General features: G+C 41.9%; 1 protein-coding gene across 7 annotated transcripts in view; it reads right to left on the bottom strand.

Annotated features, from left to right (window-relative positions):
* LOC108113010 (nipped-B protein) overlaps window positions 1–18,215 on the bottom strand; it is a 100,762-nt gene extending 82,547 nt beyond the window's left edge. Inside the window, exons 1-7 of one of the 7 annotated variants that reach the window (XM_041818103.1) lie at window positions 18,158–18,215; window positions 17,556–17,641; window positions 17,314–17,485; window positions 17,142–17,260; window positions 16,927–17,095; window positions 15,965–16,860; window positions 15,742–15,900 (exon numbers count right to left, since the gene is read on the bottom strand). In XM_041818103.1, coding sequence (XP_041674037.1) covers window positions 15,742–15,900; window positions 15,965–16,860; window positions 16,927–17,095; window positions 17,142–17,260; window positions 17,314–17,485; window positions 17,556–17,622 — 1,582 coding nt within the window. In that variant the 5' untranslated portion in view covers window positions 17,623–17,641; window positions 18,158–18,215. Of the gene's footprint in view, window positions 1–15,741; window positions 15,901–15,964; window positions 16,861–16,926; window positions 17,096–17,141; window positions 17,261–17,313; window positions 17,486–17,555; window positions 18,022–18,041 lie in introns of those variants that run through there. The other 6 variants (XM_041818102.1, XM_041818100.1, XM_041818101.1 and 3 more) reach the window with 6 other exon arrangements.
* Between the last annotated feature and the right edge of the window lie 4,425 nt (window positions 18,216–22,640).

Genomic DNA, 22,640 nt, shown 5'->3' with positions numbered 1-22,640 from the left:
TTAAAGAAAATATATCTGAATTTCATAGAGGAATATGTATCAATGGGCCACATGTCCTCTACTGATGATAAAATTCCAGACGGCCCACACTATTTCATTCCGCACCAATGCGTGCTGCGGCCTCAGAGCTCCTCAACCAAGTTGAGAATGGTATTCGATGCCTCTCGACACACATCGACGCAGGTTCGTTAAATGCCATCTTGATGGTAGGCCACACTATCCAAGAGGAGCTATATTCTCTTTCTGCTTCGGTTCAGAATACACAAGTTTGTCCTTGCAGCGGACATTAAAAATATGTACCGCCAAGTGATGTTCGATAAAGCTGATCGAAACTTCCAGCTCATAGTGTGGAGAAGAAATCCTTCTGAGTCTTTGAAGATCTTCAAGTTGAATACCGTAACATATGGAACTTCGCCAGCTCCGCTTATGGCGATCCGGTGTTTAATGCAGCTTGGAGATATTGCGCAAGCTAAGTATCCAAATGCGGCGAAGGTCATTCAGAAAGATTTCTATGTTTACGATCTGTTGACAGGCGCCGAAGCGTTGAGAACCTGCAAAGCCTTCGTGATAATGTTTCTCTGGTTTTGCAAGAGGCAGGTTTTGAATTGGCACTGTGGTTTCAAAGCAACTTTGTTTCAAATGCCCAAAGTTATGGTACCGCGATTCGTTCACACAGATCCGCAGGTGCCGATTGAGATTCACGGTTTCTCTGACGCTTCCATGCGTGCATATGGAGCGTACATCTACGTTCGCACTCAAACTGTTGAAGGTTTAAAAGTGTCGTTACTGACAACCAAATCAAAAGTAGCTCCCCTCAAGACGAAAACTTTGCCTCGCAAATAAAAGAACTTCTTAATGGTGTACGGCTATTAATATATTGCCCAATAAATACAGTTGTCCTAGGGACTGACTTCGACTACGACTGACATCCCTCGTCGTTGTCCGTTTTCGTCTCGAACCGAGTAGCGGATATCCAAGAGTGGTCGGAGAAAGCAATTTGGCGACACGTCCCTACGAAAGTAAACCCGGCGGATATAGTGTCTCGAGGATGTGACGTTGAAGAGCTCGTCACGTCCATCTGGTTCGCTGGGCAATCGTTTTTACTCGACTCAGAAAGCAATCTGGTTCACAAGTAAATTTTGTGACCGATGAGCTCGCTCAGAGACTACAAATTAAAAGAGAGGACATGGGTATGAGCTGGCACGACATTGATGGAACTAGTGCTTAAGCAACAAAAACAAATACACACAATAGTGAAGTCGCGAATAGGAAGCAGTTAGCTGTCGTCCGATTTTTATGTTTTAAAAAATAGTTCTGGTTATCATACGGATCAAGCGGTGAACACCAGCGGGTGGAGGGTACCCAAAAATATTCAATTGGCAGATCCATTCTTCTTCAAGCCCCCAAAAAATAGCATGCTTATCGGCGCAGTCATTCCTTGCAATTCTGTCAGTTTGCCATATAAAGCAAGGGCCTGAACTTCCAATCTTACAAAAAACTGTTCTCGGCTGGATAGTGTCAGAAAATTCGGTACATCTCAGCTGTCAGGAAGATGCGTTGGAGTCAATTGACACCAGCCTGCAGAAATTTTGGTTTGTGGAGGACTTGCCGCCTAAGGCTAAAGTCCATACTCCTGAGCAGCAACTTTGTGAACAACACTTTGTGAACAACACTTTGAGAAAAATACTCAAAGAAAGACCTCTGGGAGATTTTCGGTTCGTCTGCCGTTGAAATCTGACCCAAATACTCTTGGTTCGTCGTATGAAACTTTTCGCAACTGAAACGTAGATTTTGGTCGCTTGAAAGGAGATTGTCAAAAGATCCTTCTTTAAAGAAAATATATCTGGATTTCATGGAGGAATATGTATCAATGGGCCACATGTCCTTTACTGATGATAAAATTCCAGACGGCCCACACTATTTCATTCCGCACCAATGCGTGCTGCGGCCTCAGAGCTCCCCAACCAAGTTGAGAGTGGTATTCGATGCCTCTCGACGCACATCGACGCAGGTTCCGTTAAATGACATCTTGATGGAAGGCCACACTATTCAAGAGGAGCTATATTCTCCTTCTGCTTCGGTTCAGAATTCAAAAGTTTGCCCTTGCAGCGGACATTAAAAATATGTACAGCCAAGTGATGTTCGATGAAGCTGACCGAAACTTTCAGCTCATAATGTGGAGAAGAGATCCTTCTGAGTCTCTGAAGATCTTAAAGTTGAATACCGTAACATGGAACATTGCCTGCTCGGCTTATGGCGATCCGGTGTTTAATGCAGCTTGGAGATATTGCGCAAGCTAAGTATTTAAATGCGGCGAAGGTCATTCAAAATGATTTCTATGTTGACGATCTGTTGACAGGCGCCGGAAGCGTTGAGAACCTGCAAAGCCTTCGTGATAATGTTTCTCTGGTTTTGCAAGAGGCAGGTTTTGAATTGGCACTGTGGTTTCAAAGCAACTTTGTTTCAAATGCCCAAAGTTATGGTACCGCGATTCGTTCACACAGATCCGCAGGTGCCGATTGAGATTCACGGTTTCTCTGACGCTTCCATGCGTGCATATGGAGCGTACATCTACGTTCGCACTCAAACTGTTGAAGGTTTAAAAGTGTCGTTACTGACAACCAAATCAAAAGTAGCTCCCCTCAAGACGAAAACTTTGCCTCGCAAATAGAAGAACTTAATGGTGTACGGCTATTAATATATTGCCCAATAAATACAGTTGTCCTAGGGACTGACTCCGACTCCGACTGACATCCCTCGTCGTTTTCCGTTTTCGTCTCGAACTGAGTAGCGGAAATCCAAGAGTGGTCGGAGAAAGCAATTTGGCGACACGTCCCTACGAAAGTAAACCCGGCGGATATAGTGTCTCGAGGATGTGACGTTGAAGAGCTCGTCACGTCCATCTGGTTCGCTGGGCAATCGTTTTTACTCGACTCAGAAAGCATTTGGCCTGTAAACTCACACTTCGAACCACCTTCAGAAGTTGTGTCTATGGAGTTAGGCAAGTCGGCGTTAGCTCTGAATGCCACCTGAAAGAGTTTCGGGCCCGTCTGGAGGAGGAGGAGCACGGTTTGTACGCATTCGCATCAAAAAAAGGATGCGAGTTTGCGTTCATACCGCCCAGTGCACCTCACTTCGGCGGTCTATGGGAAACAGGTGTGAAGTCTGAAAAGCCCCTGTTCGGACGGTCGGCAACGACCTTTTGACCGCAGAGGAGCTCGGGACTCTCATCGCCAGCGTGGCGACGGTCCTAAACTCGAGGCCAATCGGAGTGCTAAGCAGCGACCCCAGCGACGGCGAAACCCTCTGATCGGCGGCCCGCTGTTGGCTCCACCAACGTCGTAGCTCCCGGATCACATCAGCCCAACCTGCTTCCGGCGATGGCGCAATGTCTTGTGTTTGGCAGCGATGGTCCCGGGAGTACGACTCGAGCCTGCAGAACCAGGAGGTCCAAAACCTCGACGTGGGAGCGTTCGTCGTCGTAGGAGAGGACAACATGCCGCCCCAGCAGTGGAGCATCGGGCGCGTGGTGGCGGTGCACGTCGGCGCTGACGGCAAGGTCTGAGTGGCGGACGTGAAGACTGCGGAGGGAACGTTCCGGAGCGCCATCCATAGACTGGCGCTTCTATCTTTGCAATCGTGAAGGACGTCGTCCCTTCAGACGGGCGGTGTTCGTTCAATGTCCGGTCTTTCAGTGTAAAGAGGGGAGCGGGGCCCAATAAAGCTTTTTCGCTCAGTCGAATTCGGCCGCCGCTCTCCTTTCTCCCTCTCTCGTTGTGTCTTCTGTTTATTGCATAAGATAATAAATTAGTTCAAATCGAAACTCCTTTTCGGCGTTGTTGTCTGAAGAGATTTTAATTTATTGTGTTTAATAAACCACCGCGTCGGTCAAATCCAAGCAGCAGCCAGAAGACTCAGAAGCCCGATCAAAGACGATGCATGGAGCCAGAGTGGGAAGATGCTGAATGAAATGTTTAAAGTTGGAAGTTAATCTGTGGCATTTTTTCTAAATAATTTCGGCCCATCTTTCAACTTTTTGCATTCGTGTAAAATCGGTAGTGAGCATTTAACACATATTTTAACACAAATAAACACTGTTAACACACACTGTTAAAAAATTCAAGTCGAATAGGTGCAGGGTGTGCAAATCTTCTTACCATACATTGTTGCACAGATTCTCTGCTATTACAAATCTCGCGTTGCCGCCTTCTTCTCAGCCAGCGCTCACGCAAGAGTCTCCATCCACTTCGCATGTTTTGCATACGACTGTTTCGGATAGAGTTATTCTTGCCACAGCTATCGTGAGCGTACTAACAAAAAGTGGCGAATTTGTGATGGCTCGAGCGTTGCTTGACTCTGGTTCACAAGTAAATTTTGTGACCGATGAGCTCGCTCAGAGACTACAAATTAAAAGAGAGGACATGGGTATGAGCTTGCGCGGCATTGGTGGAACTAGTGCTTAAGTAACTACAAAAAATACACACAATAGTGAAGTCGCGAATAGGAAGCAGTTAGCTGTCGTCCGATTCACAAGGCGCCACCTATTATCAGAGGAAGTATGTTGAGTATGCTTATAGTGTCGTCACTGCCCATGTGAGGCCTTATAACCTTAATTTCTTTATAAATAGCGAAATAATGTTCCGATTTTAAAAATCTTTGGTAAATCGATAGATATTAACAGAAATAAGTTATACAAGGTCAAACGAAGGCATTCATAATAATATTATAGACGCCACAGTTTTCCGCGGTTTGTGGACGTTAGAGTGGGCGTGGCCGGATGCAACTTCGTGGCAAGTTGCAGAGGCATCTCTTAAATACGTATTCCTAAGCAAACTTTTTTAGCTCTTATAGCTTCGAGATTTTTGCATTTTTGGTTTTTCGGGTTTTGTGGGCGTTAGAGTGGGCGTGGCTTGATCGGAAAAAAACAATTCGCATTGGGAGCATTATAAAAACCGACATGCTTGATCCGAACTTTCTATCTCTTATAGTTACCGAGATATCAACGTTTCTACAAAATCCGAAAACCGTCTTTTGAACCTTGTGGGCGTATGGGTGGGTGCGGCCGGATAGTAGAACCACTATAAGATGCGCTAGCATCTAAAGTTTATACATTCTGAATTTCAACTTTCTAGCTTCAATAGTTCCTGAGATGTCAGCAATTTTAGTTTTTTTGCGATTTGTGGGCGTTAGAGTGGGCGTGGCAGGATGCTGTTATAAACTTGCGCTGTCCCGGGACCTCAAGAATCTCCATGGTTAATCTCAACTTTGTATCTGTTGTAGTTCCTGAGATCTCAGCGTTCATACGGACGGACGGACAGACGGACATGGCTCAATCGACTTCGCTATTGATCAAGAATATATATACTTTTATAGGGTCGCAAACGCTTCCTTCTATCTGTTAAATACTTTTCAACGAATCTAGTATACCCTTTTACTCTACGAGTAACGGGTAAAAAAAAATAAAATTGGCAGATCCATTCTTCTTCAAGCCCCCAAAAAATAGCATGCTTAATAGCATTCCTTGCAATTCTGTCAGTTTGCCATATAAAGCAAGGGCCTGAACTTCCAATCTTACAAAAAACTGTTCTCGGCTAAATAGTGTCAGAAAATTCGGTACATCTCAGCTGTCAGGAAGATGCGTTGGAGTCAATTGACACCATTCTGCAGAAATTTTGGTTTGTGGAGGACTTGCCGCCTAAGGCTAAAGTCCATACTCCTGAGCAGCAACTTTGTTGAACAAAACCTTGAGAAAAATACTCAAAGAAAGTTCTCTGGGAGATTTTCGGTTCGTCTGCCGTTGAAATCTGACCCAAATACTCTTGGGTCGTCGTATTTAGTTGCGATACGTAGATTTTGGTCGCTTGAAAGGAGATTGTCAAAAGATCTTTCTTTAAAGAAAATATATCTGAATTTCATAGAGGAATATGTATCAATGGGCTACATGTCCTCTACTGATGATAAAATTCCAGACGGCCCAATGCGTGATGCGGCCTCAGACCACCTTAACCAAGTTGAGAGTGGTTTTCGATGCCTCTCGACACACATCGACGCAGGTTCCGTTAAATGACATCTTGATGGTAGGCCACAATATTCAAGAGGAGCTATATTCTACGCTGCTTCGGAGAAGCCCTTGCAGCGGACATTAAAAAGATGTACCGCCAAGTGATGTTCGATGAAGCTGACCGAAACTTCCAGCTCATAGTGTGGAGAAGAGATCCTTCTGAGTCTCTGAAGATCTTTAATGCAGCTTGGAGATATTGCGCAAGCTAAGTATCCAAATGCGGCGAAGGTCATTCAGAAAGATTTCTATGTTGACGATCTGTTGACAGGCGCCGGAAGCGTTGAGAACCTGCAAAGCCTTCGTGATAATGTTTCTCTGGTTTTGCAAGAGGCAGGTTTGGTTTCACTGTGGTTTCAAAGCAACTTTGGTTCAACTGCCCAAAGTTATGGTACCGCGATTCGTTCACACAGATCCGCAGGTGCCGATTGAGATTCACGGTTTCTCTGACGCTTCCATGCGTGCATATGGAGCGTACATCTACGTTCGCACTCAAATTGTTGAAGGTTTAAAAGTGTCATTACTGACAACCAAATCAAAAGTAGCTCCCCTCAAGACGAAAACTTTGCCTCGCAAATAGAAGAACTTAATGGTGTACGGCTATTAATATATTGCCCAATAAATACAGTTGTCCTAGGGACTGACTCCGACTCCGACTGACATCCCTCGTCCGTTTTCGTCTCGAACTGAGTAGCGGAAATCCAAGAGTGGTCGGAGAAAGCAATTTGGCGACACGTCCCTACGAAAGTAAACCCAGCGGATATAGTGTCTCGAGGATGTGACGTTGAAGAGCTCGTCACGTCCATCTGGTTCGCTGGGCAATCGTTTTTACTCGACTCAGAAAGCATTTGGCCTGTAAACTCACACTTCGAACCACCTTCAGAAGTTGTGTCTATGGAGTTAGGCAAGTCGGCGTTAGCTCTGAATGCCACCTGAAAGAGTTTCGGGCCCGTCTGGAGGAGGAGGAGCACGGTTTGTACGCATTCGCATCAAAAAAAGGATGCGAGTTTGAGTTCATACCGCCCAGTGCACCTCACTTCGGCGGTCTATGGGAAACAGGTGTGAAGTCTGAAAAGCCCCTGTTCGGACGGTCGGCAACGACCTTTTGGCCGAGGAGCTCGGGACTCTCATCGCCAGCGTGGCGACGGTCCTAAACTCGAGGCCAATCGGAGTGCTAAGCAGCGACCCCAGCGACGGCGAAACCCTCTGATCGGCGGCCCGCTGTTGGCTCCACCAACGTCGTAGCTCCCGGATCACATCAGCCCAACCTGCTTCCGGCGATGGCGCAATGTCTTGTGTTTGGCAGCGATGGTCCCGGGAGTACGACTCGAGCCTGCAGAACCAGGAGGTCCAAAACCTCGACGTGGGAGCGTTCGTCGTCGTAGGAGAGGACAACATGCCGCCCCAGCAGTGGAGCATCGGGCGCGTGGTGGCGGTGCAAGTCGGCGCTGACGGCAAGGTCTGAGTGGCGGACGTGAAGACTGCGGAGGGAACGTTCCGGAGCGCCATCCATAGACTGGCGCTTCTATCTTTGCAATCGTGAAGGACGTCGTCCCTTCAGACGGGCGGTGTTCGTTCAATGTCCGGTCTTTCAGTGTAAAGAGGGGAGCGGGGCCCAATAAAGCTTTTTCGCTCAGTCGAATTCGGCCGCCGCTCTCCTTTCTCCCTCTCTCGTTGTGTCTTCTGTTTATTGCATAAGATAATAAATTAGTTCAAATCGAAACTCCTTTTCGGCGTTGTTGTCTGAAGAGATTTTAATTTATTGTGTTTAATAAACCACCGCGTCGGTCAAATCCAAGCAGCAGCCAGAAGACTCAGAAGCCCGATCAAAGACGATGCATGGAGCCAGAGTGGGAAGATGCTGAATGAAATGTTTAAAGTTGGAAGTTAATCTGTGGCATTTTTTCTAAATAATTTCGGCCCATCTTTCAACTTTTTGCATTCGTGTAAAATCGGTAGTGAGCATTTAACACATATTTTAACACAAATAAACACTGTTAACACACACTGTTAAAAAATTCAAGTCGAATAGGTGCAGGGTGTGCAAATCTTCTTACCCTACATTGTTGCACAGATTCTCTGCTATTACAAATCTCGCGTTGCCGCCTTCTTCTCAGCCAGCGCTCACGCAAGAGTCTCCATCCACTTCGCATGTTTTGCATACGACTGTTTCGGATAGAGTTATTCTTGCCACAGCTATCGTGAGCGTACTAACAAAAAGTGGCGAATTTGTGATGGCTCGAGCGTTGCTTGACTCTGGTTCACAAGTAAATTTTGTGACCGATGAGCTCGCTCAGAGACTACAAATTAAAAGAGAGGACATGGGTATGAGCTTGCGCGGCATTGGTGGAACTAGTGCTTAAGTAACTACAAAAAATACACACAATAGTGAAGTCGCGAATAGGAAGCAGTTAGCTGTCGTCCGATTTCCTTGTTTTAAAAAATATTTTTGGTTATCATACGGATCAAGCGGTGAACACCAGCGGGTGGAGGGTACCCAAAACAAAACAAGTGGAAACGCTATAGTCGAGTGCCGCGACTATAAGATACCCGTTACTGTTTTACACAATTTTAAAATATTAATTTTGCTAGTGGAAATTCACAAGGCGCCACCTATTATCAGAGGAAGTATGTTGAGTATGCTTATAGTGTCGTCACTGCCCATGTGAGGCCTTATAACCTTAATTTCTTTATAAATAGCGAAATAATGTTCCGATTTTAAAAATCTTTGGTAAATCGATAGATATTAACAGAAATAAGTTATACAAGGTCAAACGAAGGCATTCATAATAATATTATAGACGCCACAGTTTTCCGCGGTTTGTGGGCGTTAGAGTGGGCGTGGCCGGATGCAACTTCGTGGCAAGTTGCAGAGGCATCTCTTAAATACGTATTCCTAAGCAAACTTGTTTAGCTCTTATAGCTTCGAGATTTTTGCATTTTTGGTTTTTCGGGTTTTGTGGGCGTTAGAGTGGGCGTGGCTTGATCGGAAAAAAACAATTCGCATTGGGAGCATTATAAAAACCGACATGCTTGATCCGAACTTTCTATCTCTTATAGTTACCGAGATATCAACGTTTCTACAAAATCCGAAAACCGTCTTTTGAACCTTGTGGGCGTATGGGTGGGTGCGGCCGGATAGTAGAACCACTATAAGATGCGCTAGCATCTAAAGTTTATACATTCTGAATTTCAACTTTCTAGCTTCAATAGTTCCTGAGATGTCAGCAATTTTAGTTTTTTTGCGATTTGTGGGCGTTAGAGTGGGCGTGGCAGGATGCTGTTATAAACTTGCGCTGTCCCGGGACCTCAAGAATCTTCATGGTTAATCTCAACTTTGTATCTGTTGTAGTTCCTGAGATCTCAGCGTTCATACGGACGGACGGACAGACGGACATGGCTCAATCGACTTCGCTATTGATCAAGAATATATATACTTTATAGGGTCGCAAACGCTTCCTTCTATCTGTTAAATACTTTTCAACGAATCTAGTATACCCTTTTACTCTACGAGTAACGGGTAAAAAAAAATAAAATTGGCAGATCCATTCTTCTTCAAGCCCCCAAAAAATAGCATGCTTAATAGCATTCCTTGCAATTCTGTCAGTTTGCCATATAAAGCAAGGGCCTGAACTTCCAATCTTACAAAAAACTGTTCTCGGCTAAATAGTGTCAGAAAATTCGGTACATCTCAGCTGTCAGGAAGATGCGTTGGAGTCAATTGACACCATCCTGCAGAAATTTTGGTTTGTGGAGGACTTGCCGCCTAAGGCTAAAGTCCATACTCCTGAGCAGCAACTTTGTGAACAAAACCTTGAGAAAAATACTCAAAGAAAGTTCTCTGGGAGATTTTCGGTTCGTCTGCCGTTGAAATCTGACCCAAATACTCTTGGGTCGTCGTATTTAGTTGCGATACGTAGATTTTGGTCGCTTGAAAGGAGATTGTCAAAAGATCTTTCTTTAAAGAAAATATATCTGAATTTCATAGAGGAATATGTATCAATGGGCTACATGTCCTCTACTGATGATAAAATTCCAGACGGCCCAATGCGTGATGCGGCCTCAGACCACCTTAACCAAGTTGAGAGTGGTTTTCGATGCCTCTCGACACACATCGACGCAGGTTCCGTTAAATGACATCTTGATGGTAGGCCACAATATTCAAGAGGAGCTATATTCTACGCTGCTTCGGAGAAGCCCTTGCAGCGGACATTAAAAAGATGTACCGCCAAGTGATGTTCGATGAAGCTGACCGAAACTTCCAGCTCATAGTGTGGAGAAGAGATCCTTCTGAGTCTCTGAAGATCTTTAATGCAGCTTGGAGATATTGCGCAAGCTAAGTATCCAAATGCGGCGAAGGTCATTCAGAAAGATTTCTATGTTGACGATCTGTTGACAGGCGCCGGAAGCGTTGAGAACCTGCAAAGCCTTCGTGATAATGTTTCTCTGGTTTTGCAAGAGGCAGGTTTTCAATTGGCACTGTGGTTTCAAAGCAACTTTGGTTCAACTGCCCAAAGTTATGGTACCGCGATTCGTTCACACAGATCCGCAGGTGCCGATTGAGATTCACGGTTTCTCTGACGCTTCCATGCGTGCATATGGAGCGTACATCTACGTTCGCACTCAAACTGTTGAAGGTTTAAAAGTGTCATTACTGACAACCAAATCAAAAGTAGCTCCCCTCAAGACGAAAACTTTGCCTCGCAAATAGAAGAACTTAATGGTGTACGGCTATTAATATATTGCCCAATAAATACAGTTGTCCTAGGGACTGACTCCGACTCCGACTGACATCCCTCGTCGTTTTCCGTTTTCGTCTCGAACCGAGTAGCGGAAATCCAAGAGTGGTCGGAGAAAGCAATTTGGCGACACGTCCCTACGAAAGTAAACCCAGCGGATATAGTGTCTCGAGGATGTGCTTACTAGTTCCACCAATGCCGCGCAAGCTCATACAAACAAAAAAACAAAACACACAACACGCAACAAAAAAAATACATACTAAAAAAAAATCGATCTGTTCAAAGCCAATTTACATACATATATATACAAAATACCTCTTAATCGGACTATATAAAAAAGGTAAAAATGGCACCGAACAATATTCATCAGTTGTTGGCAGGACAGTTATCGATAGGAGAGCAAATTCTGAATGTCATTCGGAATAACAAAAAGGATTCCGTCAGCAGGAAGACCAAGCCAGCCTACTACAGAAAACGTTTATTAACGTTAGAATCCCTGTGGGATAAATTTAACTCCGGAGATAATGAAATAAATAATTTCCTCAAAGGAGTCACGCTAGAACACGATTATTTTAATAATTCATTCTTTAATAAAATTAAGCAACTAGTTGAGGATTATAAGATAGAATTCAACAATAAGTTGTCTCTCTTGGAAGCGGATGTTACATCCATCGCATCCACAGCAGAGGACATCAAAATAGAATAGATGTTCAGAGAACAGAGGGTGTTGCTTGACAGTTTAGACCGCATCATGAAAAAAATGACAGAAGAAACGAAACAAAAATTCACACACGTCATTACACAATACTGGAATGAAATAAAAGATATTCATGTCCAAATTTATTAAAAATGTAAGGACCCGAAGGAACTTGGATATGACGTCAGCAGATACATGGCAGCAGAAGATGCAGTCATAAATGTACAAACCGAAATGTATGTGAAAAAGGAGACAACAAATAGTTCTCCACCAAGTGCTGTTCAAAATGCATTACATTTTCCAAAGGTAGCCAAAATTTGTATACCAAATTTGATGGGGATTACTTAAAATGGCATCCGTGCGATTTCGACTTAGCAGCAATTCGTTTGCTTCTGATAGCTACTTTGACCTAAATAAATAGGTAGCTGATATCTTGGTCTGCGCACATCTGCATGTAATAAACGGGTCATAAGCCATATGCATCCACACCATTTGGTAGATTTAATCGCTTATTTAGGATATTTTCCTGTAATCTGTTAATAAACCATGTTGTCCATTTGTATCTAGACTAGACTTTAGTAAATATCCTTGTAACCCCAAATCATGTATATAAACCCGGATCCATGCTCAATAAAATCAGTGCGAAAAGAATTCTTGACGTATTCACTTCTCCGCAGCTCAATTGGTTCTGTACTTAGTGCGGAAACTATTGCCAAAAGACAGTAAGTTCAACTACTTCAGGTGTGCGATCAAACACTGTGAGGATTTAACTTGAAAAAGACATGTTCTGATCAACCATTACAAAATACCTTTTAATCGGACTATATAAAATGGTAAAAATGGCACTGAAAAATATAGGAGACCAAATTCGGAATGTTATTCGGAATTACAAAATGGATTCCGTCGACAGAAAGACCAAGCCATCCTAGTACAGAGAACGTTTATTACGTTAGAATCCCTGTGGTATACATTTAATTCCGGAGATAATGACATAAATAATTTCCCCAAAGGAGTCAGGCTAGAACACGATTATTTTAATAATGAATTCTTTAAAATAAAGCAGCTGATTGAGGATTATAAGACAAAATTCAACAATAAGTCGTCTCTCTTGGAAGCGGATGTTACATCCATCGCATTCACAGCAGAAGACATTGAAATAGAATCGGTGTTCAGAGAACAAAGGGTGTTGCTTGACAGTTTAGAATAAACTGACAGAAGAAACGAAACAAAATTAAAAGATATTCATGTCCAAATTTAAAAAAAAATTAAGGACCCGAAGGAACTTGGATATAACGACAGCAGATATATGGCAGCAGAAGATGCAGTCATAAATGTACAAACCGAAATGTATGTGAAAAAGGAGACAACAAATAGTTCTCCACCAAGTGCTGTTCAAAATGCATTACATATTCCAAAGGTCGCCAAAATTTGTATACCAAATTTGATGGGGATTACTTAAAATGGCAAAAGTTTCATAATATATTCAGAAAAATTATTCATGAATCAACGTTACCTACTATAAAAAAAATGTGGTACTTGAAGACTAACGTTAATGAATAGGCGGCAATTCGCCATTCATCACTAACGGAGGCAAATTAATCAACTGCGTGGAAAACACTTGAAAAACGCTTTAACCATAAAGGAGTATTAAGTAATACCTTAAATCAAAAATTATTGGATCATTTAATGATAACAAATCGGCATAGAGACAGACAAATGGGATCCACTTCTAATCTGTCTTCTAACAAAAAAGCTTGATCGACAAAACCACTTGTTGTATGAACAATCCGTTCAAAATACAAGAGAAATTTAACCTTTGAACGAATTTTTAAACTTTCTTGAACAAAGGTTTCTGACGCTTGAAGTCATTGGATCAGAAAAAGGAAGAAAACAAAATACATGTGCATCAGTTGGGAGAGCACCTCACTTCGGCGGTCTGTGGGGAGCAGATGTGAAGTCTGCAAAGCACCTGTTCTTTCGGACGGTCGGCGAAGCCCTAACACCAGGGCATCTTCTGATCGGCGGCCCACTATTGGCTCCACCAACGTCGTCGCTCCGAACAGCGGAGGGAACATACCGGCGCGCCGTCCATAGGTTGGCGCTTCTACCTGGACAATCCTGAAGGACGTCGTCCCTTCAGAGTCGTTCAGCGTAAAGAGGGGGAGCGGAGCCCAATAAAGCTTTTCGCTTAGGCGAATTCGTTGTGTCTTCTGTCCATCGCATAAGATAATGTTAGTCAAATAAGTTAGTTCAAATAGAAACTCCTTTTCGTACGCACGCGCCGTAAAACCCTGCATTTCACAAAATAAACTTTATTAAAAACTCTTATTAATTTTTAAACACAATAAACTGTTAGGCAGCGGGTTGAAAAGCTGTCAGTCACAGGAAGTCTATGCTTAACTTCTCAAGTATTCCAAAACTACTTCTTTTCAGATGCCAAAGATTCGCTAGGATGGCTACGATTCACAGTATCTAGTTTAGTTCATCCCACAAGCATAACCGCCGGAATAACCTAGCTAATATCAACCAAAACAAGAAGAAACGCTATAGTCGAGTGCCGCGACTATAAGATACCCGATACAATTTTAAAATATTCATTTTGCTAGTAAAAATCCACAAATTGTCAAAGAAAACATGTTGAGTAACTGATAGTGACGTCACTGCCCTTGTTAGGATTTATTACCTAAATTTCTTCATAAATAGCGAAATAATGTTCCGATTTGAAAAATCTTTGGTAAATCGATAGATATTGACAAAAATATGTTGTACAAGCTCAAACGAAGACATACACTATAATATTATGGACACGACAGTTTTCTGTGGTATGTGGGCGTGGCCGTATGAAAAATAGTGGGGCAAGTTGCAGTGGCATCTCTTAAATACTTATCTTAATCACAACTTTTTCTTATAACTCCCGAGATTTTTTCGTTTTGTGGGCTTAACGTCTAACAGTGGGCGTGGTTTGATAAAAAAAAACAATTCGTTTTGGGGTCATCATAAAAACCTACATGCTTAATCCGAATTTTCTATCACTTATAGTCACTTATAGTTATCACTTATAGTTACAAAATGCAAAAACCGTCTTTCGAGCTTGGTGGGAGTTCGAGTGGGTGTGGTGTAGTATGTATAATGGGATCTTCATAAGATGCGCTGGCATCTCAAGATTATACATACTGAATTGCAACTTTCTAGCTCTAATAGTTCCACTAGTTCGCCCCTACACATCTTACAAGCATATCCACCGATACGGTGAATATAACTTTTGGTCGCAGGGAGTTGTATGTTTCGGCACAACCTAGCTAATATCAATCAATAAAAACAGCACAATAATTTTACAACCACATTCTTTTTTAAATTATAGATTATTTTCCTAAAGTTTGCTTTTATGAGTTTTTTAGTTGATAGCACGCATCTATTTACCTTTTCTGTGGACTGTACAAATGTTTGCAACTTGCTGTCGTTCAAAGACATAATGCCAATCACAAAGGTCAAACGAACAACACGACGTAAAGCACAATAAACTGTTAGGAAGCGGGTTCAAAAGTTGTCAGTCACAGGAAGTCTATGCTTAACTTCTCATGTATTCCAAAACTACTTTTTTTTCAGATACAAATGATTCGCTAGGACTACAACTACTTCTTTTCAGATGCAAAAGGTTCGACAAGATGATAACGTTTCAACGTTCGCCCACAGACTCTAGTTGGTCCGATACTGTGAATATATGTAACTTTTGCTCGCAGGGAGTTGTAAGTTTTGGAACACAATATTTAGTAAAGATTATTTTTTGACAAAAGGTGGCGCTTTCTCCATTTGTACTATCAAAATTAATATTTAAAATTGTGTAAAGCGGTAACGGGCTCTTATAGTCGTGGCACTCGACGACAGCATTTCTTCTTGTTTATACTCGTATTATGGCATATTTTACCTTTACTTCCCTTTTACCAGTTTTTTAGCTGATATGATAAATAGAAAATATCAATTGACTTTCTAAGTGGATGTTACAGATTTTCGCAACTTGCGGTCCTTAAAGGAGACAATGCCAACAAAAAACTTGTGCTGCGCAGGCACCTCTAAGACAATTTTTATAGTTGCCGTGATCTTCGTCACAGACGTGCATGGATTTATTGGTCGGAAATGCATTCTTTTACTACATTCTACAGCTACATTCTTTTCAACAAACAAAATAAAATTTAATTGTATTTGTGTTTACTAGAAAAGTTTCAATATGCTCCAAAGTTTACACATACCTGAGTCAAAGTTAGGAGATTCGCTATCGTCTAACGTTTCAATTATTTGATCCATATTGCGCATAAATTGTTGATATGTTTGAGATCGAGTAACGTCTTCCTTTAAACATTTTGAGATAGGCATTGCCCTTTCGATTCGTCGCATTTTAGGCTTAGAGACTATTATAATTTAACGAATGTTATTTAATATTATAAATTATTTAATATGTGTAATTATACTTACATATTTGTTCCGGTGGAATGTCACCAATTGATATGGCAAGTTTTCGTTTTGCAGAAAATCGTTTTTCATCGGCTTTTATAGTAGAAAATGTGTCTATTGGAATGTTGACTATATTAGTTGTACTACCAACACCATTCTCTGTAATTCTTTTCTTCACAACTACAGACGAGATATTCAAGTTATCATGTTGTTGCTGGGCCGATACTTGTAGTAACCCCATACTTTTAGCCAATTCTGGTGACTTTTGTACAAACTTTTTAATACTTTGTTGCATAAGGCGAGAATCATCAATATTAAGACGATTTATACATACCCGAACCTGAGACATGCCACTTGAGGAAGTAGATGTCGATGTAGTTGCTGATAGTAGTTGGTGTAGTTGATGCTGTGAACTACCTGCAAGGCTATTGTTCTTAATCATTACTGAGTTTACAGTTCCTGGCAACTGTTCCAAGCTTGAATCAGAGACTTCAGGGACTTGCATTTGCTGCTTTATTTCACCATATTCCATTGAAGACGCATACATTTGAGTATTTTCAGTCATCGGATAATTTTGTAAAAATAATACATTCTGACTATTTACAGAATCCAAATCAAAATTAGATGACTCATTTGGAAATATGTTGCAACTATTTTGAACGGATTGGTGAATGTCTGTTTGGGTTTGAATGAAATATTTTGAATTACTTTCTGCTTGGTTTCTGAAATACTGTTCCTGTACTAATGATTGCATTCCACTTTTGTCTGGTGAATTAATTTGTACATGAGCCTCAGATGTTACTGTTTTATTCAGATTTTGATCAGAGTTCAATATACTTTCTTCTATTTTCTTCGGAAATTGTTTATTCTTAATGTTTATATGAAAGACTTCTTCAGACATTTCTCCTGAAGTCATACTAAAATTGGAAAATAGATTTCTCTAGTGGTAAGTATTGATATCACCAGTACACTTTAATACCTACCTGTTAAACTGATTCTTAGATGCCTGATGGTGTTTTTTCTGCAATAAATCTTTATTCGAATTTATTGATATATCAAATTCCGGTCTTATGTATGGATCTATAAGCAAATTACTTTCATCAAATCGAACATTTGCCACATGTTCTTTAGAAGAGTCTGAAATATTAAAGTCTAGAAATATTAAAATTTACAATTTGTTATATTTTTATAAACTTACTTATCTTAAGCGAAGTGTTGAAAACAGCTGGACGAAAATGATAAATTCCTTGTAGTAGTTCGGGATGTGTTTTAATATTAGCTCCTGGTTCTTCAATTGAGTAATGTGATTTTAACTCACTAAAAAAATCAATTAATATTATGATTTACGCATAAACAATAACCATACTAACATGTTGTCAGAGTTTGTTCTTTCAATGGCAGTAACCAATTGTCGAACTAGATTTTCATCACGGACAGAAAGTAAATTATTTGATTCATTAGCCACCAAAGCATGAAAAAGTAGAGACTTATTTAAGGAAGCTGCACTCTGAAGCGAATCCGACACTGGTAACTCGCTTAGCACTTAATATTGAAATAAAAAATGCAAAGTTAATGACATGAAATATACAATTATGACACTCAAATAACTTACAATCGGAAGTGCTGGTTAAACCAGCTAATGTTGTTACAGGTACGGTCGGGATGTCACGGTCACCCATTGTAAATAGAAGCCTGTGTCTGAAATAATTGATTATTTTGCGGTTTAAGCGTTCTTGCTGCAGAACATTACGAAATTTTTCACTAGCCACATATGTATGCAAATATGCGCAAAAAATATTTATGTAGATAAGCACATTTCTGTGAATGCACATTTAAGTCATATGGTTTTCATAAAAACTCTTTCAGTATTGCAATACAAAACAACAGCAAATGCTTTAAATTATTATTTTTTTTACCAAATTGTTATGTCTTATATATATGTATATGTCAAAATATCTGCTAAGTCTTAGTCACTATATTGGTCATTCACAAACAACATTAAAATGTTTCTACACATCATTTAAAACTCGTTAATTTTTTTCAATTAATTTTAGTATTGAAAAATTTGTTTTAAAACGTTATTTTTTATATTACGAACTTTTTTATATTGCAAATTGGCACAGTTTAAAAGTAGTCGAATACTGCTGCACACTAATAATTTACAGTTTCGCACTTTTTATGTATATATATTGTATTATTTTAACAAATTGTTACTTAAATATGGCCGACTTGCAAGTGAGAAGACTGCCGGCTGTAAAACATTGTTAGGTAAATACTTTCTGTGGCAGGCAGTCACAATCTGTAACTACTTCAGGGATGATATAGATATTAACCCAGTCATGACATCATCTCCGGAAGCGCGTATTAATATATCGGCACTACCTTAGCGGTAATTGTGAAACTGTGGGTTAAGGAACGCGTATTTGAAATCAATTTATATAATAGGAATCGATATGTAATCGATATTTGAATAGTCTAAATGGTCCCAATTCATAACATCTAGCGATTCGTAGTCAATATTAGTGTCTAATGACTCGGCACATTTTGAAACACTAAAAACACTAAAAAAGAAATGACTTGGCTTATTTAGCACAAGTTGTGCTTAGACAATGCATCAAATATTTGGTTTATTTTTCTAAATTGGTTTTTTGATATGAAAATAAATAAACACGGGTCTTCTTTGGGCAGTTGACTAATGGCCTAATATGCCTTTTGCCTCTTAAAATACGAGAATAACGGGAATGATTTTGTGTAAAACGTTTGACGATAATTTATAATTGCACAGAATGGGAGAAAATTTATTAAATTATTAAAGGAACTACTACTAGTGGAAATTCCCCAACCGCCACCTAAAATCTTTGGTAAATTGATAAATATTGACAAATATATGTTATACAATGTCATACGAAGACATAGACTATAATATTATGGACGCCACAATTTTCCGCCGTTCGAGGGCGTTAGAGAGGGCGTGGGCGGATGAAAACTCGTAGCAAGCTGCAGTGGCATTTCTTAAATACGTTTTCTTAAGCTCTTTCAAGCTCTTATACAGTGGATCGCAGCTCATTTGGGCAGCTACCAAAAAAAAGTTTGAGTTTTTATTCCTGCTAAACCAAAATAGATATTAAAAAAATTTCAAGGCAGTTTTTTAACAGGGAATTTTAACATGCTTATTAAACTTAAAAATTTTCAAAATCATAAAAACAAATAACTTTAGTAATAAGAACAAAAAATTCAGGCATTTTTCATGCCGAATCTTATTTCGTGCAGAAGATTATCCTTAACTTATGATGTGTAATTTAACATCTAATATTTTGTATGTCATATTTTCTCATATTTTCTCATGGAAGTAACGAACTTTTTTGTGGATTCCACTGGGATTTTTGGCCATTCTTCCATAGGAACAGTATTCAGATCGTTTTTGACAGAAATCTTCCTCTTCCTTACAGATTTATCCAATATTTCCCACAAATTTTCAATCCTGATGAGCCAGGACTTCACTATTCCTGCTCAATGCTGCGGATCGTTGACCTGGTAAAATCGAAAACTTTCTTTTTTTTTATATATTTTTTGGTAGCTGCACGAAATAGGTTGCGATCCACTCTAGTTCCCGAGATTTTTGTATTTATCAGATTTTGTGGGCGTTAGAGTTGGCGTGGCTTGATCGAAAGAAAATAATTCGCATTGGGGGCATCATAAAAACCTACATGTTTAATCCAAACTTTCTATGACTTATAGTTTCCGAGATATCCGCTTTTCTAGAAAATGCGAAAAGCGTCTTTTGAGCTTGGTGGGCGTAAGAATGGGTGTGGCCGGATAATGCTACCACCTTAAGATGCGCTGGCATCTAGAGATTATACATACTAAATTTCAACTGCTGCTAAGGGACGTCAAGAATCTTCATGCTTAATCTCAACATTGTTTCTCTTATAGGTCCTGAGATCGCAGCGTTCATACGGACGGACGGACGGACGGACCGACCGATATGGCTCAATCGACTTCGCTAGTTATCGTGATCAAGAATATATATACTTTATAGGGTCGGAAACGGGCCTTCAATCTGTAACATACTTTTCAATGAATCTAGTACACCCTATAACGCTACGAGTGTCGGGTATAACAAGAGGGTCGACTATCTCTAAATCCAATTGAATAAGAATGTCGATTTTTGAATTCGCACATTGAAATCGGTTTTTTGATTCAGAATCAAATCGAAGCAAGAAATAAAAAATTATAAGCCTTTTCGAAACATTTGTCGACAAAGATGACACTCTGCACGATATTGAAAAATGCAATCAATTGATATTGTGTCTGGCTGGCGACGCTTTAGGCACAGTCAGAGCGTTCCAAGTCACTGCGGTTAATACCCCAAGCGGGTGTACCACAATGACTGTTTGATTTTCTTCGACAATATATCGACACTTTTCAATCCGCCGGAAATGTCCTAAACATCAGCTACAGGATTGAGAAACCTTATCGACACAGTCAGAGTTCTGCCAGGGACGACCTGGCTTATGTGTGCTTTGCACCTCGGCAGAACTTCAAATAAAAAATTGCACTTCTTTTGCTTCCCTAAACGTGCAGCAGAGGTTCGCTAAAAACAGGTTTTGCTAAAAAAGTGTCCTTATGTGTGTGCTACTCTTTACTCATTATAATTTGTGCGGGCGGCGTATTAGTGCCGAAGCTATTAAATCAAACATAATAAATAATATTATATTGTGAGGTATCCATCCCCTCCCCCGCCCCACCATGTATATATAGTTAAGAGTAGAGTGTAAGCTAGGAGTTAGGTTAGCTTAAGAAGTAGCTAAGACCCACGGATGGCACCTAGATTTAAGTTAGTTAAGACCCCCAGAGGGCACCTAGATTTACGTTCGTTAAGACCCACGAAGGGCACTTGTACATACATAGCTAAGGCGTAGCGAAAGCCCGTTAGGTTTCACCGCCATCTCGCAACATGACACCCGCAACATCACGTCCGCAACATCGCCCCGCAACATCATACCGGCAGAGCCAACACCGCTTTGGACACATCGCGCGCACAGCGCAAACCACGACCGGCAGAGCCAACATCATACCGGCAGAGCCAACACCGCCTTGGGCACATCGCGCTCACAGCGCAAACCACGACCGGCAGAGCCAACATCATACCGGCAGAGCCAACACCGCATTGGGCACATCGCGCTCACAGCGCCAACCAACGAGAGAGAGCAGCACGATCACACAAAGTGATGCCGACGCAGAAAAGCTGCAAAGAGAAGAGGACGCTCGCACGAAAACAGCGAAAGAGAGAGAAGGGCCTCGAGCAACTCCCGCTGCCCGCCGATCGGGGAGTCAGTTTGAGAAACTTAAAAAGAACACACGTAATCGCGGAAAAACAAAAAGCAGCAAGACGACCCCCAAGAAAGCACGTGGCCGGCGGACATGGAGTCCTCAGCTGAGGAGTAGTACGGGTGAGCCGGCCAAGAGCCAATTCCAAACGTGGGAGGACAGCGGTGCGCGGGATGTAGGGAATAGCGTAGGGACCGGCTTAGAACTTAGGTAAGACAATGTAAATAAAATGCCAGGAATAATACAAGAGCACTCGGCCCCAGATTATTTCCTCCATTCTCTGCCGCTAGGAAACTGGGGGGAGGCGGTCTCCTGATGACCCAACCACATTCCTCTCTCCTGATGACCCAACCGCATTCCTCTCTCTCTCATTCTTTTCCCTCCCTCGTAGTTTGGGGCACCGGGGCCGGACAACCGATTCCCGTGTGACGGGATCGGCCGCCCATATCCTACCTTTTAGTTTGGGGCAACGGCACCCGGCTGACGGGGCCGGACAACCGATTTCCGGGTGACAGGATCGGCCGCCCATATCCTCCCTCGTATTGGGGGATCGAGCACCCGGCTGACGGGGCCAGACAACCGATTCCCGGATGACGGGATCGGCCGCCCATATCCTCCCTCGTAGTTTGGGGCACCGACACCCGGCTGACGGGGCCGGACAATCGATTCCCGGTCGACGGGATCGGCCGTCCGTAGCCTGTCCAGGTCTGCTGACTGCCCCGGATGAGCGTGGTGTCGGTACTCGGACGACGGGCCGATTCCTCGACGGCCAGTGCCCGGGCGTAGTTCTGCACGGACCCCGACTCCCCCTCGATACGCACACCTAAACAGAAGCCCGCCTCCCGCCGGAACATCCTTTTCCTGCCTGTCTTCGGAAACATAAATAGGGGACCCTGGACTGACTGAAGTTTATATCCTGGCCCGTTATGGCCCAGATGGCGCCCGAACAGGGACTATGCAAGATAATGCAAGAATAATTCCACCTTTCGTGGCGTAAAGAACCATCAGGAGAATTTAGGTAAAAAATGTGAGGTTAGGGACGAAAAGCTAGGGGAGCACGCACATTTTTGCAAAGGGACGAATCAGAACAAGAGAGAGAAAGATTGAGAAAAGAGTAACCACGAGGAAATGTCATCGCACACGACACGAAATAAAGGCAAGCATGTAAAGTCAAACGCAGAGTCAAAATACGCACACGCACACGAGCACGTAATCGCGAGAAAACAGAACAAGGGAGAGAGAGAGAGAGAGCCGCAGAGCCTAAGCCACATCGACGCCGCAGCCGACATCCACGCCATCAGATATCTAGTTCCCCTATCCCTTGCGCAAAACTGGTCTTTCTTTCCGAGTAGGACGCCCGATGCCG

The sequence above is a fragment of the Drosophila eugracilis genome, unplaced genomic scaffold, assembly GCF_018153835.1.
Source record: "Drosophila eugracilis isolate 14026-0451.02 unplaced genomic scaffold, ASM1815383v1 contig_2149, whole genome shotgun sequence".
NCBI classification, from domain to species: domain Eukaryota; kingdom Metazoa; phylum Arthropoda; class Insecta; order Diptera; family Drosophilidae; genus Drosophila; species Drosophila eugracilis.
Note: the sequence above shows the minus strand (reverse complement) of the source record. Positions and strands in the feature narration are given on the sequence as shown.